The following is a 9,576-nucleotide window of genomic DNA, read 5'->3' as shown; positions in this document are numbered from 1 at the left end:
TGAATCCAACCCCCTGCCTTCACTAGCAGGAACAAGTACTAATTTTGCCCCAGATCCCTAAGTGGCCCCCTCAAGGACTGAGCTCACAACCCTGGGTTTAGCAGGCCAATGCTCAGACCACTGAGCTATCCCTTCCCCTCATAAAATAAAAGATATTTATTTTATGTAGTTAGAGTGAGTGATGATCAAAATAAATACCCTGCTGCAGCTAAAAAACTCCACTCAGAGATGCAGTCTAGCCAGTCCCAGGGGCTTTCGCACAGAATGGAAAATATGTAGAGAAAAAAATCTTGCTAGAGAAAGTGTAGCTTTTCTTTGTGGCGATTTGAACTCCCATTTTACATATGACATCTGGGAAGACATTCCCTCTCCTGCCTCATCCTGAGAGTTTCCCCCTATAAACAGCAGCCCGTCCAATGTTATTGCATCGATATTCTAGCCACGGCAGATCCTTCCAGAGTGGCCTGCCTCTCAGTCAGCCCATTCTGGATCCAGTTAATACTCCGGGGGGGATTCTGTGCCAAAAAAGTCAATACTCTGCATATTTTATTTGTCAAAATAATACAGTATAATCACACCAGTTTCAATTGTTTTGGTAATTTATTTAAACGACAGTTCAGAAAAAAGTCACAATAACTGTTCAGCATTTCCTAAGTACATGAACATTAAGTTACAAACACTTGGTAACTAATACCCTGCATTCCAGTTATAATCCTGGATTTTCATTTAAATTACATTGCAGAACACCAAACAGAAAAAAATATATAGACTTTCATTTTAAATTGCTCAGACTTTCATACATGAAAGTCATACAGTTTTGCTAATCATTGTCCTGGACCTGGCTGGGTACTTTGGGAAGTGCTTGGTTCTGATTGTCCTGACATTTTATTGACTACTTTGTAAATGTTTTATTTGCCCTCAAAGTCTTCTTTTTAAATGGGTAAGTAAAATAAATCCTGAACTGTAATCTAACCCCCTTATGCCACGTTGGCACAGGAACAAAGTGAGAAAGTGCATAGATCTTCTTAGCTGAGGATTCTGTTACTGCTAGACTGTATTTTCCCTTTGTTTGCAGAATTTCAGAAGGAATGGTTTCTACTTCCGTGATTTCCTAATCCCAAAAACCAAAGGAGATCTCAGGCCTATTTTAGCCCTGCATCAAGGGTATCTCAAGGCTATCCCTGCATCAACAACTATCTCAAAAAGATAAAGGTCTGCATGGTGACCTTGGCATCCATTATTCCCACTCTGGATTCTGGAGATTGGTATGCCGCCCTTGATTTAAATGACGCCTACTGAGGAGATTAGGAGTGCAGGTCTGCCCTTACCTGGACTACTAGCTAGTCAAGAGCCAGCCTAGGACTCAGGTTATTCAAGGCCCGAGGCCTACTGATCAATGCAGACAGTCTGCCTTTGGCCAGTACAGAGGATAGAGTTACTGGGGCAGTGATTGACACTATCCAGGCCAGGGTGTTCCTCCCAGAGTTATGATTCCAATTGATCCAATACCTGGTGAGACCTCAGATGTCATCCAGTCGCAACAGCCCAAAAGTGTATGAGGCTCCTACACCATATGGCCTCATGCACATATGAGATACAACATGTGTGATTGCATCTCAGACCCCTCCAAATGTGGCTAGCCTCAGCGTACTCACAAAGCTGCCTTTGTCTGGATACTGTACATACAATACATTCCTCGATTTTAATTTTCCTGAATTGGTGATTGGATCCTCTCAACATACATATGAACAGTCTATTCATCTATCCTCAACCATCAATGTCTCTGGTCTCAGACGTGTCTGTGGTAGAGTGTGAAGCCCACCTGAGGCCCCTCAGGACTCAGAGTCTTTGGTCACTGAGGGAGCTGTCCATACCAACGTCAGAGAGCTCAGGGCAGTTCACCTTGCCTGCCTCATATCAGAGGGAGAAATCTGTTTGTTCTTACAGACAACACCGCAGACCTGTTTTACTTCAAGGGGCAGGAGGAGCTCATTCATCCCTCCTTTGTCAGGAAGCAGTTCACCTATCGGAATTTTGTGAAGCCCATTCAATCAGTCTCGAGGCTTCTTATCTTCTGGGGGTAGAGAATGAGTTAGTCGATCACCTTAGTAGGTCTTTCCCCAGTCATGAGTGTCTCTTCACCCAGACATAGCTGAAGGCATTTTCCAGCAGTGGGGGAACTCCCCAATAGATCTATTTGTGAACAAGTACAACAAAAAATGTTGCCAATTATGCTCCCTTCTGGGTTCTATCACAGACACCTTCCTGCTATCCCGGATGGGAATGCTTTATTATGCTTTTCCCCCAGTCCCACTCCTGCACAGAGTGCTACTAGAAACCAAGCAGGACTATGCCTGGGTTATGTGAATAGCCCCAGCATGGCCCCGTCAACACGAGTTCTGCACTCTACTGGACCTCTCAGTGGTAACTCATCTCACTGCTGTTGCACCTGGATTTGATCACTCAGGGCCACTGTTGGCTCCTCCACCCAAACCTGTGTTCCCTTCATTTAACGGCCTGGAAGTTCCTCCACTAAATCCCACAGAACAGGCTTGCTGGAGCAAGTTCACCAGGTGTTACTAAGTAGCAGAAAGCCTTCCACCAGAGCCACCTACCTGTCAAAATGGAAGTGGTTCTTGGTCTGGACTTGCTAAACTGGAGTCTTACTGACACTCGTCCATTCAACAAATACAAATGATTTTTTCATGGAGTGTTTTAAAGCCAGACTGTTTCTTTAAACTAGATAAATTAGTGCCTTAGCATGGGTGAGGTAGCAAGTGGCGGGTTTATCGGTCTCCATGCAGAAGTGTATTTTTTCTCAGAGGTGGTCTGAGACATGTGGAGCAGCATAGAAGAAGACCCAGAGACAAGAGTGAGAAAAGGAAGCAAAGGGGAAGTCACACAGCGTGGGAAGAGCTGTGGGAGGAATGCAAAGTGATGAGAGCAGAAGGGGGAGCAGGAGCCACGTTTTTTAGGGCCTTGAAGACAGGGAGAAAAGTTGCTTCACTCTAATGTGAGAGAGGTGGGAAGCCGTTCACCCAATGAAATCAATTTAATTTGTAAGACTGAAAATGGAGATGATTTAATTCTCCTTGTCACTGTTACTAGATTTGAAATGATAGTGAAGAATAAGTTCTAATGGACTTTGTGAGTAAGTTTTAGAGGAACGATCAAAAGTTTTTGCCTTTCAGAAAGTGTGCCTAGAGGGAAAGGAAAATATGCTGAAAAATTCTGGACAGAATTTTACAGGAAATGTTTCCTATATAGAGTCAGCAAATGAAATGCTTCCCAATGAGCTCTAAATACAGGGCACAAGGCAAGACAGCTGTTCTGTGACATTCATTGCAAAGGAGTGGGGACTCTGCAAAAGTTCTTTAATACTTTTTTCTTCACAGAAAAAACTTTTATAAAAGAGACAACAGCTATGTCCTAGAGGTGAGATAGCTGTGGGCGTCGTTCTTCAGTTGATAGGATCATGTGCTAAATAATCCTTTACCAAAAAAAACAAACAAAAAAAAAGCAAGGTAATTGTCTGTATCAGTGAAATGATATGTCTGAAAATCTCTGTGTCAGATTATCAGTACTTTAAATGGAATCAAATAAAAGGTGCATATAAAATCAAGCAGGTTGGAACCAGCCTCACTTTCACTAGAGAAGTGCTGCTTGCCTGGGACTACAGGTCCCACTGTGCACTTCTTGAGCCATTGAAATGAATACAGAGTCAGACATGTTGGGGATTGTATTTTCCGCCAGCCACAACTCTGTATCAAAGGGGAAGGCAGCAACAGGCAGAATTTCTGTTTAAAGTTGCGCACCTAAAGCTAGAAGTAGTTTTTTGTAAATTTGACCCCTAGCCTGTGGGAAGCACGAAGGTCGTACCTGATCTAAAGTGTCAGAGGGGTAGCCGTGTTAGCCAACTACAAAAGCAGTTTCTCCTCCCTTGGTTTTCACACCGCAACTGCTAGAAGAGGGCCTCATCCTCCCTAACTGAACTAATCTCATCATCTCCAGACTGATTCTGGCATTTTTACAGCTGCCTCTGGAAATTTCCATTACATGTGTCTGACGAAGTGGGTATTCACCCACGAAAGCTCATGCTCCAATAGTTCTGTTAGTCTATAAGGTACCACAGGACTGTTTGCTGCTTTATACCTGATCTAAGTAATAGACAAGTTGATTATATAAATACAGACAAACTCATGCCTTTGTTGTTACTGTTAGCGAAGTGATGTATAATCATGTAATGAAGACAGAAATACTACTAGCAAAAAACCTCATGGATTGCCAAATTCAAGGTTGTCTAAATTAGGTTTTTCTCTCTAAATTCACACATTGCAAACACCAGGGCAGGTCCAGGCAAAGTACTGGTTAAAACTCCAGGAGCTGCCGACTCCTGCTGTCCTCCGTTATTGGCTGAGCTCGTGAAGCGCATATGCTCAAGTTGATGGCATTTCTCTGTTTGGGTGTAATATGATCACTTGAACACCTCATCTGCTAGATTCCAAAATTTCAGAGAATATTCTAGGCATCAGTAGGCAGAACCATAATGATTTTGACATCTGGTTAGCAGAACCACAGCTTCAACCCCCACCATAATCCTCTAAGGATCAAAGGGCTGATCATGGCAGAAATTAACATCATTCCGGCATCACAAGAGCCCTCGTTTGAGTTCAGCCTGTATCAGTTGATCTTAAAATCACTCTGAAAGAGAAAGCAAAGAAAGAAAGAAGAATAAGAGTCGGAGGAGGGGCACACACAAACAAAAATAAATTACCATTTAAACGTGAATAAAAAACAAAAGCCAGTGCATAATTAATTAAAATCTATTACTTAAAAAAATAGATTTAATACATTTTAAAAAATAATAATTTTACCTATATGATATAAATAAAAAACAAAACTCTTTAAAAATCAACTTCAAACTACAATACAATAAGCTACAAAATATCATACCCTGCACAACCAGAATGTATGAAAGAGCCAAACCCCCCGAACAAATAAATCCTAACTAGCCAGCAAATAAAATTTGTATATTAAAAACAATAAGGATAATAGATTTGCTTAGCATATGTATTCTGTATATATTGCTAATAAATACATGTTTACAACAGCTATATAAAGCTCTGTCACTAACAAAAGGGTCTGCAAATCCATAAAGCCCTAAGCCCTGTGAGTAAGGGTAGGTGCCTTATGCCCCAAGCCCTAAAGAAAATTTAATTGAGTCCCACCTTAAGATCTTCGTAGGGTATAAACTGGGTGCCCCAAATTGCGCGGGTAACAGGAGGACCCTGGTTTGGGGGGAAGGCAGAACAGGAGGCACACAGAGATCCTAGCATGGGGGAGTAGGGAGACACAGAGTACCTGACATGAGGATGGGGATGGCCAGGTTGCAGCAAGTCCTGGAGAGAGGGGAATGGGAGGGTGTCATAGAAGGTGGCTGTGGGGGAGAATGGAGGTGGGGATGTAAGGACACCTGGTGTGTGCAAGGTCAGCGTACAAAAATAACAAAATGTGTGATTCTGCAGTTTGAGTGAGTGGCTCAGGGTCTCACAAGAAGTCTGCGCTAGCACTGGGAGTTGAACTGAGATTTGCAGAGTCAGACTCTACACTCATGTAAGTCCATTTATGCTATCAGAAAAGGTCAAAGAGATTGAGTCAGTTGAATTAGCCTGTGGGAAGCACTAAGGCCATCCCTGTCTTAGAAGGGACAATGAGAAGATGTTTAATTTGTTGATGATCTATGTATCCAACAGTATCCAACTAGCAAAGATCTGAAAGGCGCAGGCTAGCCAACTCATCATGAAATACATAAAGGAACAAGACTGCCATGTACCAGCTGTACAGGAGCAGGGCTCTTGTTGTCAGACTTGTTCAGTTCTCTGCTCGGATGTAGTGTGTGAATACACTAAATATGTTCTTTGCTTCAGTTGAGTAATCTGTGTAATGGGAAAGACAACACAGCAGCTCTGCAGATATAAACTCCCCATTATGTCAGGAAGCTATACACCTGTGGGACTGGTGCATACAACACTGACTCATCTTGGTAGCCCAGAATGATACAGCAGTTCACTTAAACAGAAAGAGCTCCATCAGCGACTAATGGGAATAGAAAGACTCAGTCTAGGTCAGGTATTCCTAAAATGAGAAGTTCCCTCAGTAAACCTATTTGCTACCAATGTGAACACAAAGTTTCCAGTGTTCTGCTCCCAGGGAGGAGCAAGCCCAGGATCTCTGTCAGACACACTTCTAATTCAATGGGGAAAGAACCTGTTTTAGACTTTTCCCTCTGTTCTGTTAATCCCAAGAGTTCCAAGAAAGATTTTACAGGGCAGAGTTCAGGTAATATTGATATCTCCAGCTTGGAGGCATCAGTTCAGGTACTCTGACCTGGTGCACGCATCAATCAGTCCACCTGTTCCACTTACAAACCTAGTGGGCATCATCTCACGCCAGAGTCTGAACCCCTTGCAGATCTTCATGGCTCTTGAAGCAAAGACAGTAGACTTTAGAAAATGTAAGGGGAGCAAAAAAGACATTCTAGTTATGCATCACTTAGTGGCCAAAGGGGACAGCTGTCTCTGATTCTGTGAATGGTGGATTCTCTTGCTTGGAGAGCTGGAGATGCTGGTAGCTTGATGTAAGTGAGAGGCATAGCTTCCTCGCTTTACGTTTTAGCCATGAGAAAGCGTGCTGTGTTTGTTTAGTTTGTTGTTCTTGTTTGGTATGACTTAAATCTATGTTCTTTATTAATAAACTTAGTTTTACTATAAACTATCTCAGTGCAATGTACTGAAGTAGAGTGTGGGACCGTGGCTAAACTAACAGACTAGTAGGTGCACTGTCTCTCTGGAGACAGCAAGCTTTATAATTACCGAGAGTGCCCAGTGAGAGAGACTGGACACGGCAGAGAGACATTCTGGGGAACTCAGGTTCCCTGATTGTTAACCTGCAAGGCAAGGTTAAAGCATGCAGAGTCTCAAAGGTGTGCTGGTGAGGCAGACAGGTTGATGTAGAATGGAGCTATCTCACAGTTTAAGCCCAGCAAAGCTCTCTCTTGCTAAGGCAGACAGGTAACACAGTGGCTTACAGTTCTGGCTGCCCTGAGCAGAGCATGTTTGATTGCGCCAAGTTTATCAGTCATTCCAGATCACACTGTATAAATGATCTGTCTTTATCCTTGTTTATTACTCCACCAATCTTTGCTAGTAAAGTTTTTGTAAATGACACAATGATTTTATACTTTCACGTGATTGATAAAAAATATTGGAGAGTTGGCTGTGAACTGATTCCTGCAGAGTCCCAAACGGATTATTACTATTAACACTTATAGTTGGAGATCTATAATTTAGCCAGTTTTTAATCCATTGGATGAGGGCTATGTTGATTGCATAGTACAAATATTTTAGCTTTTTTTGTCCTGAGGAGAAACTCAATGCAGCAGTTTCCCTAAGAGTAGCAATGGAATTGTGAAGTTAACAGGGTAGCAGCCTTTCTACAGCCTTCCCCCTTCTGCTCAAGACAGACTCAGCAGAGTTCAAGTGTCATCCTGTTTCAACCCTTAGCTCTGTGAGCACCAAAGTCTTCTGCAAATTACGTGTTTGGTCTTAATGCTTAATGTTACGCTTGTGATAGACCCATTAATTTCAAGGAGACTACATCGTGTATAAAGTTAAGCACACGTAAGGAATTGGGACCTAAAAGAAATAACATTCTTGGCTGAGAGATTCGTATTAGGTTATACCTGAGAAACTGTCAAAAAATTTCCAGGAAACATGCTGAAAAGCTTCAACAAATTATGTGTAAATAGGAATGGAACTGTCTAGTTCTAGTGTAATCTAACAAGGAAGAACATTACATAATTAGTTTCCTACGTTTCTGCTACAGTTGTATTATGATGATCGTGTACTGTATCTTTTCTTCAAGACTTGCCATATGAAAAGGTCTTATCCTGGTAACAGCTTTTCTTTACGAATGGTATAATTGTCAACTATTTTTATACCCTTTTCCTTCTTTCCTTCCACCTCTTCATAAGCATACTGCTAGCTTCTGTGTCTACTTCTCTGCATCACATAGAAATATTCTGTGCTGCAGAAACACATGATACAGTTTTTCCTCAAGCCCCTTCCCAAATAGATGACAAACTGAGTCATATCCACTTCTCTCCAGCCTGGGCAAGCATTGATGGGCATAACTGTGCAGTCCTAGTTGGAGGGTGTGCCTGAAGAGTCAATGTTAGAACCGTTATTTTATTAATGTTCATTCTTCATAACAAGCAATACTCCCTATATTGTACTACATCATTCAGGGAACCTGGATCCAAGCAGCACATTATCCATATAGCATACAGTAAATACTGTGATTAAATATTATATATTCTTATCCTCTAGCCACGCCCACCAACAGACTTGGGTTTCAATTTTGATGCCAATAAACAACAAAGACAGCTGATAGCCGAACTGGAAAACAAAAACAGGTAAGTCACGTAGAGCTGTTTAGTGGGGTGGGGGACAGCGGCAAAGAGTTCTGTGGCACCTTTTACAGATCCAGACTAACGTGGCTACCCCTCTGATATTTGACACCATGTGGGGACAGAGCATTTACTTGCAGGCTTACTCAATTATTTCTAGCATTTTGTTATTTAAACTGAATTTCATAGGTTCCCTTGTTGAATAGTGCACCTGTTTCATTAGTGCAATTAGTTTCTGTTGTTAATTACCTCTGACAATCACATTTTTTGTTGAGATGTCTAAGTGTGGATATGGGGGCTGGCCTTTAGAGCCCCCAAGTTTGAAAAAACTGGCCCATCTTAGGTCAGAATTTGATGCCAAGTGCTTTGTGATGTTCATTGCCCTAAGATGGGGGTTTCTGATTACTACAGTGGGAGCTAGACACATACCTCAGAGGCTCCCAAGTTCAAACATTTTGGTCAAGTTGACAGTCTCCCTTACGTCCTGTGTTCCTGAGAACCCTTGTAGCACCGAGAAATCACTTAACTGTCTTATTCATTGGGCGCCAGCAGTGTGCCCAGCATGGTACATGCCTTGAAGCAGTTGCAGTTGCAGCCCCAATGATCTTGTAATTTAGAACCCACATGTTGTAGAATAAACCAATCAGATAATAGCAGTATAATAAATGTGGAAAAGGAGGCATTTTGAAAGGTTTCATGGAGGAAATTTGATTTGAGAAGAGGGAGGATTTTTCCTCTCATTGGACAGCTTGTAGTGTTTGGAATGAATCTTAAAGAGCAGACCTGTGACGGGAAACTCACCTCTCATGAGCACCTCTTGTTGGTTGGGTGCAAGTGTGCACTCTCTCTCTTTCTGCTGCGAGCACCCCCTGTTGGCTGTTAACCTCATCACACACAGTTAATATGCACCAAAACACCTCTTCTGAGGTAAAAGGTCAAACAGGGGCTATCACTGTGCCCTCATTGGTATCTGCAGATGCATCTCTGGGCTCAGTTCTCAGCCCCTTCTGAGCTAGCTTTAAGTCCACCCCTGCCCTGGTATGGAGTAGTGCCCTCAGGGCTTTTTCCCTGGAGTCTAGTCTTTGCCTTATCAATTCTTCTCACCCAAA

The 9,576-nt window shown here is 42.4% G+C and overlaps 1 protein-coding gene across 10 annotated transcripts in view; it reads left to right on the top strand.

The window, feature by feature from the left end:
* Positions 1-9,576, top strand: part of DTNB (dystrobrevin beta) — a 409,923-nt gene that overhangs the window by 310,645 nt on the left and 89,702 nt on the right. For all 10 annotated transcript variants that reach the window (XM_032762373.2, XM_032762370.2, XM_075063546.1 and 7 more), the window contains one exon: positions 8,388-8,473. In XM_032762373.2, coding sequence (XP_032618264.1) covers positions 8,388-8,473 — 86 coding nt within the window. The remainder of the gene's footprint in view (positions 1-8,387; positions 8,474-9,576) is intronic.

The sequence above is a fragment of the Chelonoidis abingdonii genome, chromosome 3 (assembly GCF_003597395.2).
Source record: "Chelonoidis abingdonii isolate Lonesome George chromosome 3, CheloAbing_2.0, whole genome shotgun sequence".
In the NCBI taxonomy this organism is placed as follows: Eukaryota; Metazoa; Chordata; order Testudines; family Testudinidae; genus Chelonoidis; species Chelonoidis abingdonii.
The sequence above is the reverse complement of the archived record's forward strand: the minus strand, read 5'-3'. Positions and strand labels throughout refer to the sequence as shown.